Raw genomic sequence first — 20,022 nt, 5'->3', positions numbered from 1 at the left:
CTTCACACTTTTCTTTGTTCTCTTGCCAAGAGAAGTCCGGCTGCAGAGATGTAGCCAATAGGAACTTTATCAAAATGTAACAATTTAATTATTTTAGATCGGTAAGATGTTTTATTTTCTTCTTTACAATAAATATGAGTTTAATTAGAAGATGTATTCTGGTTTTATTTTTCAAAGGTATACACAAGGAAAATGCCACGATCCAGGCAATTACCCCAGGAAGGTAATCGGGCTAATTGCCTCTGACAAATCCATTATTTAGGACATCTCAAACATTTTGGCCAGAACATCACTTTGTTTTTTTCGGTACTGAAGGATGCTACCAGTCTTAAACATCAAACCTCTTCTCCCTCCCACCTCAGTTTTGTGGTAGAATATGTACTATCTTTGCCCACAAGTGGGATCCAAAATAGTAATTAAGCAATTCTACCATTTTGTTCATTGTTTATCAAATCGTCGTTTTTGTTGAGTGGCTAGTATGCTCGTTATTTGCTTATTTTGATTAAACACTTTTTATTGCTCCCAGCATCTTTTGAGAAGCTGGATTGATCTGTATTTCTAACATCTTCCTTTCTGTTTGGAGACTCTCCCTGCTTTTCTGTGCAGCCATGTTAGCTTCTTCCTCTATGACAATTATTTTCCCCTCATTGGTGTTGTTGGTAATAGTTCTTTTAATACTTCCTTTTTAGATCCACATCATGGATCCATCTTATCTCTCCTCTTACCCCTCCCCTCCGCTCTCCTCTTTTCCTTAACTCTCTGTTGAGGGGAGGGCTGGAAGGGCCTCTGTTCTGCCAACTGTTCTCTTTTGCCCCATCTGTCTTTCTTGGGCGCAGGTTCTCCATGGAGGAAGGAAATATATTGACCAGTTCCTTCCCATTAATACCGGTTTGTGCGACAGACGAGGCTCTCATAGTTTGAGTAATTTACTCTAAAATACGCATAATGATGAAAATGATACTTGCTTCTTGAGAAAAGGAAAACCAACTCTGTGGCAACGGCTTGTGGCATGTGACTAAAGAGCAGCCATCCCACATCTTTTTGAGGAAACGAAAGCAAAAGCATCTGTCTCTTAAGAATGAATCTTATTAAAAATCAAAGAGGAAACGAAAGCTTCCTTTTAGGTTGAGTAGCCAAATGGACAGTCAAGGTCTGAAGTAAATTGCACAAGGACGACCATAACTCTAGTGTTGCAGTGTTTAAACCAGAATTTTGAAAGCCTGATAGGTTTTCCCCCCTTCCTTTTACCCCAAATGAACGAAGGTGGGGCAATCTTCAGTTTCTTCTTCACTCCATCTTCCCTTTCAAAGCTCTGCTGGTGTTTGCCTAATGGCTGTTGAGCGTCTTCTTCAAATACCATGTCTATTCTCCTTTACCCAATGGGATGAGGTAAGGCATTTAACACTGAAAAATTGCGGTGTCTCAAAAACCCATTCCAAAAAGTCCTATGGGGATGCAGTTTGGCATCTGGTTTCACTTGTGGTCCCAAAGCTTAGTTTGATTCTATCAGGCAGCCCACTCCATTCCTCTAGAGCAGTATGTCAGGGTTCCAAGTAACACCCCCAACGAAAGAAGACTCCGAGGCTAGAAGTTCCTCAAAGTTCTACTTTATTAGAAATGTCATATTGGCACATCTGGGAAAACCCGAATCTGAAAGCTCCCAGCCCAAAAGAAAGTCAAAGTCCCTTCCCCTGCACCCACATGCCCATCACATGGTCCAATCAATGCACCGTTCCAACTGGAGATGCCCCCCAGTCACACCTCTCCAAGTGCAGGCTGAACGTCCTTGACTCTCAAAGAAAGGAATGTTATTATGGCTAAATATCTAAACAACTCAATGCAATCCCCCCATCCCAATTTCCCACAGCACTAAGTGTGGCAGCCCTGAAGATTCAAAGAAAAAGATGGCCTCCAGGGCTGACACAGTATTTCTCAACCTCAGCAACTATAAGACCATGTGGACTTCATGCTGGCTGGGGAATTTGAATTTGAAGAGTTAAAATCCACGGATCTTAAAATTGTTGAAGTTGAGAAACGCTGCCCTAGAGCCCCTGCCTTCCCGCTGCCTAGGAGATTTTCTCCTGAATGTATTATATTTCCAGAAAAGACTTTGCTCCAGCCGTAGTTTCTCCCATCTGAGCATTATTTAGCTCTCAGTTTCTGCTCTAAACTAACACACCGAGGTCATGTGGCTGTTTCCAATCATTTTGCTTATATCTTTTGTCAATCCCAGTTTCTTCCGTCCGTGTATTTTCTCTTTGATCTTCACTCAGGTGCTTTCCCCTCAATTCCCCTTCTTTAGACTTGGCCACAAGGATGGGCCTGCTCTGCTGGGCCTGCCCAGGAAAGTGCTTTTCTTTCCTTCTTCTTCCTTGGACTACAAACTGGCCACAAATCCAGTTCTATCCAAAGCTTGCCTCCATTCCATCTGTTGCAAATATGAGTCGGTGAAGGTTTGTGCCTATCTATACCATTTGCAGCCATTACAGACACTCCTACTTGTGTACTCAGGCGCTCAGGATTCTTTGACTCTTAAGTCAAAGTTATTGAGTTAATGCAGGAGAGGGAAGATTTGCCCGTTCACTATAGCCATGAGCTTCCATGAGGGGCTGTAAAAATACAGGCTCCTTTTGGAACAACTTCAGTTTCAAAAGTCCTGCTTTCTTGGGAAGATTGGAGAGGCAAGACCTTACAGGTATAGGCGCACATACTCTGCTATTTAAGTCAGGGTAGTTTATCCTCCAGTCCTTTACAACTGTAAAACTAGTGCCATGAAATATTGGAATAGAATAGAATAGAATAGAATTCTTTATTGGCCAATTTGTCTTGGTGCATATGTTCTGGGTGTACATAAAAGAAAAGATACATTTGTCAAGAATCATAAGGTACAGCACTTAATGATAGTCATAGGGAAACAGTCAATATAAATTTTAAGGATACCAGCAACAAGGTTACAGTCATACAGTCATAAGCGGGAGAAGATGGGTGATAGGAACGATGAGAAAATTAATAGTAATGCAGATTTAGTAACTAGTTTAACAGTGTTGAGGGAATTATTTGTTTACCAAAGTGATGGCGTTCGGGGAAAAACTGTTCTTGTGTCTAGTTGTGCAGTGCTCTATAGCGTCGTTTTGAGGGTAGGAGTTGAAACAGTTTATGTCCAGGATGCGAAGGGTCTGTAAATGTTGCTGAGGAAGGCATTAGTTTATTTTGCTAATGTCTGCAGCTAAGCAGATCATTGCTGGAGCACATATTTTGCGTGCTGAAGGCATGCAGTTCAGTCCCTGAAATTTCAGGTACAAGATGAGGCGGGGGGGGTACATCTGAAATTGATTAGCATATATCAGCTTCGCTTATCTGGTGCTCTCCATATAAGTTTGGAGATCAGTTTCCAAAATTCCTATCCAAAATGGCAATTAGAATCTTGGCATATGGATGTTATAAATGTAAAAATGTCTGGTATCCAGGTTATTGTAAATTTCCCCTGAAACCATTGTAAACCTCTACTGTAATAACATGTTTTGGCAATGCCTCTAGGCTTGGAAAGGGAATTGTTTGTGCAAATGGGCTGAGTTTGAAGTTACTGTACAGTCCATGTAAATGGTCTTTAAATGACTTCAACTTCTTAAGAGCGTTTAATGCAATTTTTGTTTCTGTCTACCTCAGGGGTCCCCAAACTTGGCGACTTTAAGACTTGTGGACTTCAACTCCCAGAATTCGCCAGCCAGCTATGTTGGCTGGGGAATTCAGGGAATTGAAGTCCACAAGTCTTAAAAGTCGCCAAGTTTGGGGACCCCTGGTCTACCTTGTTGAAAATGCAGAATGTTTAGCTTTATGGGTCAAGTGTTCTTCAAAATACAAGGACATCAAAAACAAACAAACAAACCTGGGGACTTACGGTTGGCGCCGCGGGGACACAGACGGAGAAATGGCGAGCTCCGCTGAGCCCTGCCAAATCCTCTCTGCTAAGCTGCCGCCGATAGGTCTGCGGACCTCCCCTGTCTTGTAGGGACAGGGGGACAAGAAGGAATGCCTTGGGCGGCCAAGAGGAACGGGCAGGTTCCTCGGGGCCGGAGGCTTCTCCTTCACGTCAGCGGCAGCAGAACGGCAGCCATGGCGGCTGCACTGAAACCGTGGCAACCGGGAACAAGGATTGTGCTGGAGGAAGAAGATGAAGAAAGAGCAAAAATCAAGAAGCCGGGTGAGTGACACCAACCCAGGCAATATAATGTACCTATTTGGAATTATTGGAAAATAAGACCCCAAAATTAAAAGCGGCTGCTGGACTGCGGGGCTTAAAGATTGAAAAGGGAAAAAAAATGGGTAAAAGACCCAAATTGAATTTTGTTGCAGTAAACTTAAACTGGATGATTTGGCATTAATAAATTTCTGAAATTTTACTGTGCCTTTAACTGGAGTGGAGAGGAGAAATGGATATTCCTGAGAATTAATGCCTCTAAAAGAAAATGAAGTTAATGAAGATAGACAGATGGATGGCTACAAAATAGCCATGGAGTCTGCAGTGATTAAGCAGGGAAGTAGATTGAAGAGATTTCCCTTTCTGGGTGGAAAAGAAACATGTTAATTGGCTTTTTACCTTGGATTACTTGAAATTAATATTGGATATAAGGATTTTGGAGATTCCTACTCTGTCCCAGATGATTTTAAGAAAGAAGAAAGAAAGAACATTTTGGATTTTAACAATGGAGACTGACAAAACTAGGTGTGGTGTAGTTAACAAAAACAGGAAGCTGATGCACTACGCCTGGAACAGACATTTTAAAAGGTTTAAAGGGACATACAGAAATTCTTTACTTTGAACTGATGAACCTTGAAATAGAGCACTTTGGACAGAGAGGAAAAGGAAGAAAAGGAAGAATTAAAGTGGATAAATTTAAATGTGACTAACTGAAATGTAAAGTTTAAAAGCCTATGTATATGTGATAAAGTTTAAAAGCCTAGGTATATATGATAAAGTTTAAAAGCCTAGGTATGATTTTTGGATAAAATCAGGAAGGGTTGTGAAATAATAAAAATAGAAAATAAGAGGTGGCTATTAAAATAGTGGATGATATCAAGGGGATAAAAATAATAAAGAAGAATATATTTTGAGGCAGGAAAGTTTTAAGAAAATGTACTGTTTGATGTAATACGTTTTAATTTTAATTTGCAAACAAATGTTAAACTGATGAATAAGGATTGATTGAACAAAATACAAGATACACAGATGCTAGTGATTAGTCTTGAATTAAGGTAATACAAGTTGGAAATGATGACCATTATGAAATATACTGAGATTTAAATTGAAAGAGCAGGATGGAAAAATGATATAAAACAGATAATTATATTACAGTTAAAATGTGTGGGATGGATACCAACTAGATAAGAGTTTGAGACTCAGTGGAAATACGTTGGAAATTAATTCAAAATGCTGGAAACAGCCAAACAAATAGGAGGAGAGTTGGAAGAGACTATGCTGGAAATCAGCCCATAAAATGCTGGAAACAGCCAAACAAATAGGAGGAGAGTTGGAGGAGACTATGCTGGAAATCAGCCAAACAATGGAGGGAGTTAAGGAGGAGACTATGCTGGAAATCAGCCCACAAAATGCTGGAAACAGTCAAACAAATAGGAGGAGAGTTGGAGGAGATTGAGGAACTATTCTGAAATTAACTAAATAGTTGGTGTTTTGGAGGGGATCAAGCTGAGAATTAATCAAATAGAACAAGCTGGAAGATAGTTAAATATTAGAGGGAGATATAATGGAAAATATATTAGAAATTGGAGTAAATAAAATATGCCTTTGTGAGAAATCTGTGTAATATGTAAACTGGGAGGGAAAAAAAAACTAAGGTAAACTGATTTGAGGATAAGGGTCAAAGGATTAAAATTAGACAAAATGTTGTTTTATAAAATATAATAAAAATGGAGTGGTATTGAATTGAAACTAAGAATAAATGGTGATAAAATTGTAAGGTAAACACTTAACAAGAGGTTAGAATATTGTTAAAATTATTTTGATATGACTTGTATAAGATATAAGGTAAAGGAGAATAAAGATATGTTTAGAATTGTTATGCAGATGTAAAAATGAGTGAAAGTGAATTTGAAACTAATTTTGGGTAGATATAGATGAAAATGATAAATTTGAGGTAAAATTGGTTTTTTCTTAAGTTTTGAATTTCTTTTTTATCTTCTTTTTTTCTTTTCTTTTTCTTTATTTATAAAAGATGTAATGGAAATTGTGAATTGAGCTTGTGAAAGGAATGTAAGCGTGGTAACCATCTATGACCGGATCGAGATTTTTGCTCTTGAAAGTTACGTATTTATGTTTAAATTTGAAAAAAATAAATAAAAAATATTTACAAAAAAAAAAAAAAAACCACATTCCCAGAAGGTTGTATAAACATAGTGTCAGGCCTGGAAGCCATCTTTTGCATTGGATCTTCAGGCCTGCCACACTTACTACTGTGGGAAACTGGGAGGGGGGATTGTATGGACCATGGGTGATATATAGTCATAATAACATTCTTTTCTCAGAGAGTCAAGGACATCTTGCCCTGCACCTGGAAGGCTGGAACTGGGAGGCATCTCCAGTTGGGACGGTGCCTTGGTTGGACCATGTGATGGACATGTGGGTGCAGGAGAAGGAACTTGGACTTTCCTTTGGGTGGGGAAAATCTGGAAGCTTTCTGATTCGGGTTTTTCCAGATGTGCCAATATGACATCTCTAATAAAATGGAACTTTGAGGAACTTCAAGCCTCGGAGTCTTTTTTTGTTGGGGTGTTACTTGGAACCCTGACACATAGAACAACTGAGCGAACACTGAGGGGATAACATGAATTTATCGGAAAGTGTTTTAGTTAATCCTGAGAGCCATTATTTAAAGGTTTCCTGAAAACTATAGTACTGTTTGGGAGAACTACAAAGTGAAGGCCACCCTTGAAGAATTCAGCTTTCAGTACAGTATTAGAACAAGAATTGACAGATGATTTCATCTGATCACACTTTAATTATTAAGAGGGTAATGGAAAATTAGGATTGCAATTGGAGCATGCTACGGTCCCCTGTATCTGATGGTTGAGACGTTTCTGTTTCCATCTCCATGATGAATCTGGTTTTAGGATTAGAAAGTCAACCTTTTTAAAATGAAAGAATTTAAAAGTAGACTAAACATTTACACCATTTATCTTTAAGAGAAAGACAAGAACCAGTTTGCTGTAGTGTCGAAGGCATCAGGCTAGAAACTAGGAGACTGTGAGTTCTAGTCCCACTTTAGGCACAAAAACGGTTGACTGGCTTTAGGCCAGTCACTTTCTCTCAGCCCTAGAAATGAAGCAATGGCAAACCACTTCTGAAAAAACTTGGGGGGGGAGGGCGGGGAGAAACTGCAGGGATTTGTCCAGGCAGTCTCCAAGAATTAGAAACGACTTTGGGGGTGGGGGGAGCTACCAATCACAAAAATCTCTCAGTAAAGGAATAACTGTTGTTCGTCATTTGTAATTTTAGAATATTACGAGAATATATATGTATGCCAGCGGTAAGAGAATTTAGCTCATTTGTACTTTCAAGCAACCAGGTATCTATGGAGATTCTCAGTCATCCAGGTCATGGCTGTCCCAAAGGTGCTTTTTTCAAGAGGCAACCGGACTTTCTGGCCTTCAAAGGAAAACCAGAAAGTCCAATTGCCTCTTCAAAAAAAGCACCTTTGGGACAAGCAACCCAGTAGTTAGCTTATAAGCACAAGCTAGAATGAAACATGGATTTGTTTGCTTTCTCCTTTATCTTGGTTATAAATAATCATTCGGGAGTTTTATTTGATCTTGGATTTATTTCAGTCAAACTCCAACATATTGTAATTATTCTTAATTTATGATTATTGGAAGGAAACCCACTCCTAACTTTACCTTTGGTCTATGTTATTTAATAAACCCTTCATGCAGTTGAACATCTTTGTTTGAAATTACAATAAATAAATGAAACACACTTTTATATACCATCCATATTTATATAGTAACATATTCTAAAAGCCTGCAATTTTTTTTATTGAAAAGTTTTAAAATGTTTTACAAACAAATTTCCCCCCTCCTCTCCCCACCCATTCCCTTCTCCCTCCCCCCCCGACTTCCCAGAGCAAAATACAGGGTATTGCATTTAACAAACATAATCTAACATAAACAAACTAACTATAAGCTCTTAACTCCCCCTTACTCTTTAAGTCCCCCATAGGTACCAAAATGTGAGAGTAAAAAGCAAAATCATCTAAATATTTCATTCATAAGCTATTTGCAAGTTTTTAGTCCCATATTTGTTTTGTATATAGTCAATCCATCTTCTCCATTCCAGTACGTATCTTTCATTCGAACGATCCTTCAAATATGCAGAGATTTTAGCCATCTCCACCAAATTAGCTACTTTTAATGTCCATTCTTCAATAGTAGGTAGTTCTTCCTTCTTCCAATATTGCGCCACCAAAAGTCTGGCTGCAGTTATTAAATTCAAAATCAAATTAGTCTCTGTAACTGTACAATCTACAGTTATACCCAATAAAAACAACTGTGGAGTAAATTTCATCTTCCTTTTAAGAATATTTTGTATAATCCACCATATCTTAATCCAAAATGCCTTAATTTTTTTACATGTCCACCATATATGAAAATACGTTGCATCATCACATTTACATCTCCAACAAAAAGCCTGCAAATTTTGACAGGCAAAAGGATAGGGAGAAAATTCCATAGCTGGCAGGGTGGAGGAGAGTGTTGTGGCCCGCCAGCTGCCAGCAGAACTGGCAGCAGACTTGGACAATGAGGAGGTTGGGGAGGAACTTGGGCCAGTTCTGGAATCTGGGGAAGGCTCTGATGGATGCTCTGTGTTGGATGCAGAGATAGAGCCAGGGCCATCTGACATTTCCCAGCCACCGGAGAGGCAGCTGCCTTTGGAGGCTGAGATGAGTGAGGAGGAAGAAAAGCTGGGGCCTGTTCCAGATGCACGTATGCGCAGAGCAGTTAGGAGAGGTGAACAGCGGAGGACAAAGAGTTGACTTGGGAAGCAAAGCACACGTGGACGCTGAATGGCCCCTCCCTGGCTGGAAAATAAATAGAAGGAAAGGGGAGTGGTTATCGTAGGAGACAACAGTTCATATTTTGGAAGATTTGCCTCATTGCGTTCGTGCTACAAAGACTGCTTGCCAGAACCTAATTTGCAGCCTTTCGGCTGGGAGCTCCTGGCCTTGCAATTATCGCAAGGAACTGATAAGCTCTTTGAAGGACTATTGCCTGGACTTTTCAGTGGGTGAATGCCATTAATTCACATGAGATAAATAAAGAGTGGGGTTTCGTGACAAGGAGCCTGTTTCTTGCTTCTGCTAAGGCTGGGTCAGAACAGAGAGAAAGGACCCCCCCTTTCAAACAACCTTCTGGATATATTGAATTTAATACTTAAAAGAGAAATCCTGCAGAAGCAGACATGAAATTAGGTACTGTTGTCTCAGGATGTGTAGATAAACACCATAACTGAAGCCAGAAATTAATTAATTAAAAAAAAAAACCAACAGAAAGGAGGAAAGGTCTAATAGTACATGTGAAGTTTGGTTTCCATGAAAAAGTCTCTTTAAAAGCTTTACCAGTTCTCTTCACCTCCTAAAATCTTCCACGTAAATGTTTCTTGAGTTTTTTAAATTCATTAATTGCTTTTTCTTCTTTTCCCTTTAAGGTGACCTATGCTGGTTTCCCAGTGGTTTGGATCTACTAGAAGCTCCTACCAGCCTAATGCCATGAATGTTGAAGCGGACAATGTGGAAGAGAAAGCTGTCCATTCCTGGTCAAGGATCTCCTCTGCAGGACAGAAAGCCTTGGAAGAAGCTCTCCGGGTGTTTAACCCCATGTCCAAGGACCTGTCCGACACGGAGACCCAGTTAGTATCTTTTCTCCAAGGCCTTAAAGAAGAAGGCTACCAACCCACAGTCCTAAGGAGCAAAGACGTGTATGGATACAGTTCCTGCACTGCCAATGCACCTAGCCAAACAAAAGGCAATATTCAAGACGTTTCGGAAGCAGCTGTTCCCATTTCAGAGTCTGCCAAGGCTCCAGCAAGGAACATAGTAACTATAGAAAAAGTATCTGCCCCCTTGGCGGGGATTACAGTGAGTTCTTCTAAAGAATCTGCAAAGCCAATGTCAAAGAGCAGTAACTCCACAAACCTCCTATTGAACTCCTTGAAACGGACACGTTCGGGCACATCCAAAGCCTCAGCAATGAGCTTCCCGGCTAATATGTACCCTGGCGTCTATCCGGCCATGAGGCTGTCAGTGGTGCTGGAAGCCTTAGTCCCATTGAAAGCCACTGCCTCTTGTTTGGAATCAAAATGCAAACAAGGGCACCTGGAGATGTCTCCTTCGGACCTTAAGCGGCTCAAAGCACCCAGTGCATCCGTGCAGTCTTCAGCTGTGAAGGCCACTAAGATATCGTCTAATCAGTTGGACCCCAAAGGATACAGGCATTTAATAACAAAAGTGCCAGACTCTGCTGCTCTCACAATGAGCCTTATAAAAGGACCAAAGGGTGGGGTGCTTCAGGAAAGCAACACTTGTAAAGCATCTGGAATCCTGAACGGCCGAATTTCTGGGAGCAACTCCCAGAGTTGTAGCACGGGGGCCTCCAGAATTAAGGAACCATCAGTGGCCAAAACTGAATGGAGAAGTGGTGGCAGCCATCAGCAGGCGATTGGGGAGAAAAGAAGAAGTGCAGATGAAGGAAAAGAGTTACCGTGTAGAAAGGGGCCCGGTTCTGTCCCATCGCCTAATAAACCAGAACTGGCTTCGAAAGCGTTAAACCTGCTGACATTCCAGGCCATCAAAGTGGACAGCTGTTCAGATGACGAACTGAGGAGGAGAGCACAACAGATCCTTAAAGTTAACCTGTCCCCTGTGATCAGAATTCAGCCATTGCCTCAATCTCTCAGCATTCCTTGAGTCATTCGGTTGAGTTGGAGCTCCAAGGCCACACCATGAGGATGATCAAATCAGCGTCGAGTCTCTCGGACTGGGTGAGGGCATAGGCACACGTCTGTACTCCTCGGGCAGCTGAGGCTCAGCTCCTGGCTGGCAATTGGGGGGAAATTCTGCAGAGCTGAGCAACAATTGGATTACAAAACCGTGTTAAGAAATACCGGAGGAGATCTTTTAAGGCCCCGTTGAGAAGAATATAGACCATCACTGGCCTTCCTCTGGGACACTTTTCTACAGTACTTTTGTAAACATGGCAAAAGTGCACATCTGGGATATGACGGCACTTGGGCTGTTCTCGTACTGTGATATTTCTGGTTCCTTTTTATTTTAAAATCTGTAAATCTACTTGGTTTTATTTTGATCCTATTTTATATACTTATTAAATATAAATATCTATTGACTCATACATATGCATTGCCCAAGGGCTGTCAGAATGTGATCCCTTAATTCTTTGTTCTTTCTTTTTCAAGAACTGGGTTCAGAAGTTTTCCCCTCAGCTTTTTCTCCCCGGGTTACTTGTTGAAAAAACACAAAGGCCTTTGCTTGCCTGTAGCATTTGCCTCTCTTTTCTCTAAAACCTAGTGGCTTGCTGTCATCTACTAGCCCCTGGTCCTGTTTATTGCCATTATTGTCACGTCTTTGCTGACCAGAGTGAAAAAGTACGTGACAGCTGGAGGAGTGTTCCAAGTCCACAGGAAGGGAGAGCTGGAGAAACATCCTTTCTCTAATATGCTCTTTCTCTTTTGGAAGAGATTTTTTTAAAAAATAATCTCCCAACGGAGTAGAGAGGGAGAAAGATCGTTTCATATCCCAAGCATGGAGGCATTGCTTCTTGGTTCGAGAAGACAGATGCAATCCCCAGTTTATCCCAGATAATCCAAGAATGTTGTCCAAGTGGCTATTGCCACATTTGTGCCACAGAGGCAGGAAATACCTCTTCTGAATATACTTTTTGAAGACTCGGTGCCTCTTTACGGTGTTCATCTTGAGGGTGGGGGGTGGGGGGTTAATGTCTGCCAATCAACGTTCTGTATTCTTCTATGTATTGGTCTCCTTTGGGGGATCGTTAATGGAACCCAGCGAGATTGTTAACATCGTGTCCCTCTTGTTATTTTTGTTGGTTTAAATGAATCCCCCGGCTGCTTATGAGCCTAAGAACTCGATAAAAAAAAACCTGGCAAATAATATTTTCTACTGCAATTGTCACGAAGCATTTCTGCAGTCAGAGACATTTCAAGTGAACCTGGCCTGTAGACATTGGGCTTTTGAATGTATCGGCTGCAGGTCTGAACAGGCTGTGTTATATCTCCTTTCGCACAAGCAGGAGGTTTTAGGACTAGATGTAGGGATGGTTGGGTATGATTTTCATTTTTTTTTTTTTTTGTCCAGTATTGCAAATGTGGAGCTAAATTATAGTAGAAATTTCTGGCCTAAAACCATTGGAGAAAGAGAGACTTGCCAGTTCTTTCAGTGTTTCAGAAGTGTAATTTTACATTTGCTTTGTGCCACATCTACTCTTATTTTACCACCATGATTATTATTTCTGCTGGGAACAATGGCAGTAAGAGTTAAGTGAAAGTATTGAGAACAGTGTGGAAGAGCCTATTTTCCTTTAAGGTTGCAGTACTCAGACTACCAAAAGCCACTACAATCAAAACTGACTTATTTTTTTTTTTTTTTCATGTGGTCTTGATGTTAGGCGGCGTAGTGGTGTAATTTCTCTGCTGCTTCTCAGTGCAGTTTAAGTTTTGTTCTGTTGACTGATGTTTAAATAAATTGTAAACACTTGCGTTGCTTGAAGGCAATTGGGCTTTACCATTTAGGTTAGCCCAAACCAATAACCATGTTCCAACTTTTGCAAACTTAAGCTAATGGATTTTGGAAGTAGAAATCGGGCGTGCGCCATCGCAAACAGCAGCTGGCGATGGCGAGCGATAATGTTTTTAAGCATTAAAGCCCTGAAAATTTCTCCCTCAAGTGCTAGTTTTCTGTATGCATGGGAATTTTGTTGCAGAGATGTATTCAGAAATTCTACCATTACATAAAGTATGTAGAAAACCAGCCCTCTAGTAATGTAACAAGTACATTTCTAACCCACCCACCCCCAAAGACAATACTTGTTCTGTACCACTTTGAACGAGACTACCATGCTGCCTTCCATCACGTAGGAATTCATGAACGGAAAATCTTTACTTGGCAGATCTCCCATCAGTAGTCTGTTTTGGGGAACAAACCTTAATTGGATCAACCCATCACTCAGGGGTGGGCTTCAAAAATTTTATCAAGAGGTACTCTGCCTGGTTGCTGGGTGGGCGTGGCCATGGTGGGCGTGGCCTAGTCGGCCTCCTGCACCATGGTGGGGGGGACGTTTTTGCCCTAACCAGGCTCCAGAGGCTTTCCTCGAGCCTCCAGGAGGGTGAAAATGGCCTCCTCTGGAGGCCAGAAACGGAAAAAGCCCGTTTCTGGCCTTCCCAAACTTCCAGTAGGCCCATTTTCCCCCTACCTGAGCCTCTGCGTGCACCCTGCACTTACCTGAATCCAAAACAGGACACATGGGGACTCCGGGGCGGGGTGGGCGGGGCCAGACAGGAGTAGGATTTGGGGGTTCTCGGAACTGCACAGAATCTTAGCTAGAGGTTCTCCCGAACCCCTGCGAACCCTCAGCAGCCCACCCCTGCCATCACTGGGTTTCTGAAGGTTCCCTCAAACAGTGATAGATACACTGTGCTTCATTGAGGATATCTGGTTAATTTGTTGAGTTTCAAAGCTTCATAAGATTGGGGGAGGGGGGGAACCTCCTCTGAGCCCTCTGTAGATGTTTTGATGGCAGGCTGTACATGCTGTCATCAAATGTTCTACCAGGCTACTTTGAAAAGTTATTCTCAGCTGAGCCATTTTTGAGACAATCTTTGCTTACATGGCAGAGAATCTTTAATTAGCTATCTGGCACTCTTCTGCACGTTTACTCTCCCTTGTTTGTGCTTAAGAAAAAAAGGCGAGGAGAAACCTCAGTCTCTTCTGCTTGGGTCTTTACAACCCTGACTGGATTCCAGGTGTCATTCGCAGATTTTTCTAGAATTAATTCTTTCTGAATTATAAGAGCCTAGCTTTCTCTTTGGGGTATTCATTACCCCAGAGGTCTTCAAACATGGCAGCTTTAAGACTTGCGGACTTCAACTCCCAGAATTCTCCAGCCAGTATAGAGTTGAAGTCCACAAGTCTTAAAGCTGCCATATTTGAAGATCTCTGCATTATCCAAATACAGCAGCTACAGCTCTCCCTGTCCCCCCCCACGCCATTATTTAAAGATCTTTCCATGCTACCCTTTAAACTTCCTTTGCTTCCTCCTCATGCACACACAAAATACCTGAAAACGCAGAGATATATTGGCATATCATCAGGGTGAAAAGGAGAAAGGCTGGGGGTTTTTTTCTATGTAGCATACTCTCTCAAAAAAAAACAACACTTGGAATTACCAGTAGATTGTATCCATTTTTACACTAATATTAGAGCTGACAATAGTTTCTACCAATCTTCCTTCCTCCCTCCCTCCCTCCCTCTCTCCCCAGTACTCTAAAATATTTTTGTCACTTTTTTGCAGGAGTTCCTGTAGAATTTTTACTTGTGTCACAAAACTGTACGCCTGTGATTTATGTGGTTGGTTTTCGTGCCCGATATGACCAATAGGTGCTAATGTCTCTCCTGCCTTTGACAAGAAGTCAGACTGCTTTAAACTCAAGTATTGTCAATACTAGCTTGCTGCTAAGCTGCCCGGCGACACACTGTAAAATGTTTTTGTTATTTCTTAAGATTACAGTCAATGGCGATCCCAAATACTATAGTTGCATTTGCAATGGAGATTGTAGGGGGGGGGGGGTGGGACTTGTCTTAGTCTCTGCATTTGCAAAAGGATACCCTTTCAAACCACTGGAAGAAATAAGAAATAAAGAACCTTAGAAAATAAGCACTTTGGCTTCTGAGGTGAAAGTATGCGGCGAAAGCCTTTTAGAGGAATGCTCCACCCTCAAGAAAAAAGGTGATATAGCAATGCAGGCAAATAACCTTTTATAGACCAACTGTTGGTTCTCTTCGCTTTCATGTTGCCAACTGGAGAATCTGCACCGGGGGAATTGCTCTGTCTACGGTATGTCTGAAGTCAAGCTCTAATAGCCTGGCATTCATGGGTCGATGTGAGACTTGAAGCGTTGATCCAACTGCATGAATGATAGATGCCTTGACTTTTATTGAAGCAAGAATCCATACCTGTCTTGAACTTCTCAGTCTATCTGGGGGCTTTTGAAATCCCAAGAGATGAGAAATTGTTCTGGGTTCTTGCAGAGAAGATCTTTTCTTTCCTTATCAACCCGTATGTGTGGAAGAGATTGGAGCGACACAACACATTGATTCAAGATTGAGGCATCTAGACCAGGGGTGTCAAACTCAAGGCCTAGGGGCCAGATCTGGCCCGCAGGGTACTTAGATCTGGCCTGTGGGGCTGCCCTGGAAACAGTGAAGGACCGGCCTGCGGTGCTTCTGCTAGCAATAACGGGCTCCCGAGCTCTGTTTTTGGCTACCACAGCTTCCTGCAACCCTCTGCCCATGAAAATGGAGCGCGTGGCCCTCCCGAGCTCCATTTTCACTGGCAGAGGGTTGCAGGAGGCCGTGGCAGCCAAAAATGGAGCTCGGGAGCCTGTTTTTGCTGGCAGAGGGCTCGGGCCACCACAGGCGCCCCCAACACGAGTGACATGTTGGCCATGCTCCCCCCGCCTCTTAAGGTCAAACACAACCTGATGTGGCCTTCAATGAAATCTACTTTGACACCCCTAATCTAGACTGTATTCACTGTAGGCTTTATTAGTTGGCTATTAGCATCGAGGGTTATAGTCATTAGAAATCCCAGAAGGTCATTGGTTTTTGTCAGTCCAACGATGGTTACTAGGGGCTAATGTACTTCATTGGAGACAGTGTATTTTATGTGTGTGTTTTTCTTTGTTTCCAGCAATTGGTTTAACAGGGAATGAAATTGTGCAATTGCTCGCTTGATTCCTAGAATTGTCTCTTTCTGGATGAAGTATGATAAACCTTGACTGGTGGAGGGAAGGTCATTTCGATTAACAACGTTCTTCATTTTTATTTCTCAATATTGATCTGGAAAGATAATAATAGCACAAGGCAAAAAAACAACCACCACAGCCCCAAAACCCTGAACCGCAGAGCAAGGGTGACTCTGAAAAAGTATATTTTGAACTGTGGTTAGGCATCCTGAACCCAGAAGATGCTGGCATCACAGCAGCTAAACTTATAAAGAAAAATCTAAAGCTAAAACTTAAGGCGGTTTTTGTGCCTTCACAGTTTTCACACCTTTTTATGCAGCTGTTTTGCAGTTGATGGTCAAGCAGGCCGTACAGTTAGCAGAATTGGGTTATCAAAGCAAGTTGTGCGGTGTTTTGAATTGGAAGATTGGCTTTAGATCTTTGGGCCCTTCAGCTGAAATGGAGGTGAAAGTTGTGACACCTTAGTCCGCTGGCAGCTTTAGCAGCAACTTAGTTTAAGGCAGAGGCTGTCTTTTGCCTTGTCTTCTTGTGCTTTAACATTATTTCCATTTTTCTACAAGAATTTTATAAGAGAGAAAGTGTTTTGTGTTAAATGCTGACTGCGCAGTGCCAAATGACCAGCTTCCTGGAATAAGGGAAATGACTTTTCAGATAGGTACACAGCCTCTGCCAATCACTTCCCGGAGATATTTGGAAGGATCACCCTAAAGCAGTCAGCATTTCTGCCTGATTATTGCTTCATTTATCCTTATTTTCTGACATTTGTTCTTCAAATAGATCTTTTTCTGCCTTGTGTCCTTCTGCAGCCATTCCTTTGCACCCCTCGTGGATTTAGTCTCCAGCATTCTAAAAAGATCTTGGGATGAGGGGGGGAAAAAAGAAAGAAATCTTTTGTTTGAGACTACAGAGACCCACTCCTGCAACAGACAGTACTGATGTAAATAGATCAGCAGTGCAACTGGTTATAAAGCTACTTTATCTGTTTGTAAACATCTAATTAGGAAGGATACCTGTGACTAACAATGGGTCATCTGATATGGCTAGTTGAATTCAATTTTTGGATCCTGATCAGTCGTTAATACCGACCATAGGACTTCCTTTTTGCTAATCTGTACCAAATTAAAAAAAAAAAAAAAGGAATTCCTTGGGAAAGCTTTTTGAGTCATTGGACGGACTGAATATTTGCATATACTATACAGGTAGCCCTTGATTGAACGACCACAATTGAGCCCAAAATTTCCTCTGCTAAGTGGGAGCACTTAAGTGAGTTTTGTCCCATTTTATGACTTTTCTTGCCACACGGTTTTTAAGTAATCACTGCAGTTGTAAAAGTTAGTAATATGGTGGTTAAGTGAATCTGGCTTCCCCGTTGACTTTGATGGCGAGAAGGTCACAAAAGGAGATCACATGACCCCAGGACACTGCAACCATCATAAGTAAATGTCAGTTACCAAGCACCCAAATTTTGATCACACGACCATGGGAATGTTGCAAACGTTGTATGTGAAAAATGGTCATTTTTTGTCCAGTGCCATTTTAACCTTGAACAGTCACTAAACAAATGGTTGTAAATTGAGGACTACCTGTATTTCTTAACTGAAACGCTCGACAATTTAGAGATGAGAATTAGACTCTCAAACCAAGTGCCTTGTGATAGGCAATTGAACGTGGAGATGAGATTTTAGGCTAGGCAACTTAATGCTAGAGCACCATGCTGTGGCCACTTCAGCCCTTATGTAGTAAATGTGACTTCTACATCCATAACCAGAAAACATCTCAGCAGTTTCAAAGTTGATATGTTCCTTTAATGAAGAATTATACATTTTGTTGCCTCCTTGTTGTCCATTAATAGATACCTTGACATCCTTCTTGGTTTATGCTCTGTTTGCTGGTTGATAATACTCTATGTAGCTTCTGCATATGATAAATGTGAAGAAGTGCTGATTCTGTGGGGGGAAAAAGGGGGGTTATCGGAAGATGTGGAATAGGTGAGAAATAGTCACAAGATAGATGGTTACCCTGGGCAGCCTGATGATGTGTTAGACTCTTAAATGGTTGCTATCTCCTGCCAGCATGGTAACAAGAGTTGCAGCCCAACACATCTGAGGAGTAGCAGAGGTTGAACGATAGAGATATGTGATTGCCTAATCCGTCTCCCTTAATTAACTTTTTTTTATGGCACTTTTTGAGGAGACTGTAAATTCAAGAGTTTTCTCCTGTATTGGGATGACCCATGATTTTCAGCAGGACCTGGGCCCTTTCCATTTAACTGGAGGGCTTAACAAGACATGTGGATGACTTGCAAGTCGGGCTTCTTTTGACTTTGCTTGAAATACATTTATTTCCTCTGTCGCTATGGTGATTCCAGAACGAAGGCCTGCTCAGCCGCTCCTCCTGGTGGCATGTCTAGTTGGCCTATGACTGCGCAGTTGTCTTTGGGGAACAACCCAAAGACATGGGTTATTCGTCTCTTGTCATGCAGGTTAGCTTGAAAAGAATTGACAGAATCTTTGCACCTCTGCAGATTAAAACTATAAAAGTACTAAAACCCGTGCTCTTAAATCAGAACGACATGGTTGTGTCCTCCATAGTGTCTGCAGAGTTGGCTCTCTTGCATTGTCCCTTCCCTTGTTTTTGTTCCTATCACTGTGGTCAGGGTATTGCTGCTACATCAGTGCCTGGAGAAAAAAAAGGGGGACTTTGTGAACCCATAGCTAGACAAGCATTTGTTGAACACAAGGCACTTGAGAATCACACTGTCCTGGCTTTCCCTGCCAAACTCCATACGCTAAGCACTTTGAATTGTTTCCTTTTTGCGCCTGAAGGACACAGAAACCACAAAGGGGGTATTGGTTTCTGTAGCACACATCACCCCCTTCTCCCTTTTACCCCTTTGTGCTTTTGGTGCTGTCTTCCCTAATATGAATTACCTATCCAGCAGGTAGATGCCAGCCAGACTCCATAAGTTGAGGCCGCCACCTGGCATTGCATGTGGTCCCTCTGAACTCTTCTACATTGCCAAGCACAAACCTGGTCTCTTTACATGGAAGCTAGCTTTTGCCATGGATGTCCTCTTCCATTTTGAACTTCATGGCCATCCAGCGTTTGTACAATATACCGTGTTTCCCCGAAAATAAGACCCTGTCTTATATTTTTTCGAACCCTGAAATAAGCACTTGGCCTTATTGCCATGCACTCAAAAGCCCGATTGGGCTTATTATCAGGGGATGTCTTATTTTGGGGCAAACAGGGTACTGCATAAATTTTGGCACAACATTATATCATATTTTCTCTGGCCATTGATTAACTTGGATTCTCAAAAATATTGGTACTTCTATTGAACCACCATTTGATACTTGGTGGAAAGAGGATATGTGGAGTGTTCTAATCCCTTTTTGGTATTAACCGGTTTGAATCGGCGTCTTGGTGGCCTCACTAGAGTTCCATGTCTGTTTTTCAGTTTTATCTTGCAGGATGTTTCCCAGTGTCTCTGTTTCAGCATTACACACGCAGCCCATGTTTCCCAGTTTTAATGTTTGTATGTTATGGGCAGCCTTGGGCGGTGCAATTACGATGAAGGGAAGCAAAATCGGATTGTCTTTATATTTTAACGAAGTGGATTCCCCCTCCCCCCCATCTTTGGTTTTGAAATTGTAGCAGATGATCCCACTCTGCCATTTCTTCTACAGTAAAAATGGTGCTTCAAAACATACTCTACTGTCTCTTTTGTCTTTCGTGTTCTTTCTCTTCTGGGAACATAGCGGGAGCTGAACCAGAAACAATGTGAGAATGATTGCTTCAGGTCAGAAATGCTAGTTTTATGCATGGGAAGCCAGGTAGCCATGTTTTGGCTAATACTTTCAGTTGTTTCATTCACACCTCACGTTTTCAGCCTCCAACGCTCCATTTGAGAGCCGTTCAAGCCTGTGGGGATCTCCAAAGCACATCGCCGCCTCCGC

General features: G+C 41.8%; 1 protein-coding gene across 5 annotated transcripts in view; it reads left to right on the top strand.

The window, feature by feature from the left end:
- The window catches only part of CCDC71 (coiled-coil domain containing 71), a 29,529-nt gene extending 9,754 nt beyond the window's left edge, over nucleotides 1-19,775 (top strand). For all 5 annotated transcript variants that reach the window (XM_060684318.2, XM_087883795.1, XM_087883796.1 and 2 more), the window contains one exon: nucleotides 9,716-19,775. In XM_060684318.2, coding sequence (XP_060540301.2) covers nucleotides 9,723-10,973 — 1,251 coding nt within the window. In that variant the 5' untranslated portion in view covers nucleotides 9,716-9,722 and the 3' untranslated portion in view covers nucleotides 10,974-19,775. The remainder of the gene's footprint in view (nucleotides 1-9,715) is intronic.
- Nucleotides 19,776-20,022: the final 247 nt, after the last annotated feature.

This window comes from Pantherophis guttatus, chromosome 2 (assembly GCF_059756535.1).
Source record: "Pantherophis guttatus breed Tessera chromosome 2, ASM5975653v1, whole genome shotgun sequence".
Taxonomy (NCBI): domain Eukaryota; kingdom Metazoa; phylum Chordata; class Lepidosauria; order Squamata; family Colubridae; genus Pantherophis; species Pantherophis guttatus.
The sequence above is the reverse complement of the archived record's forward strand: the minus strand, read 5'-3'. Positions and strand labels throughout refer to the sequence as shown.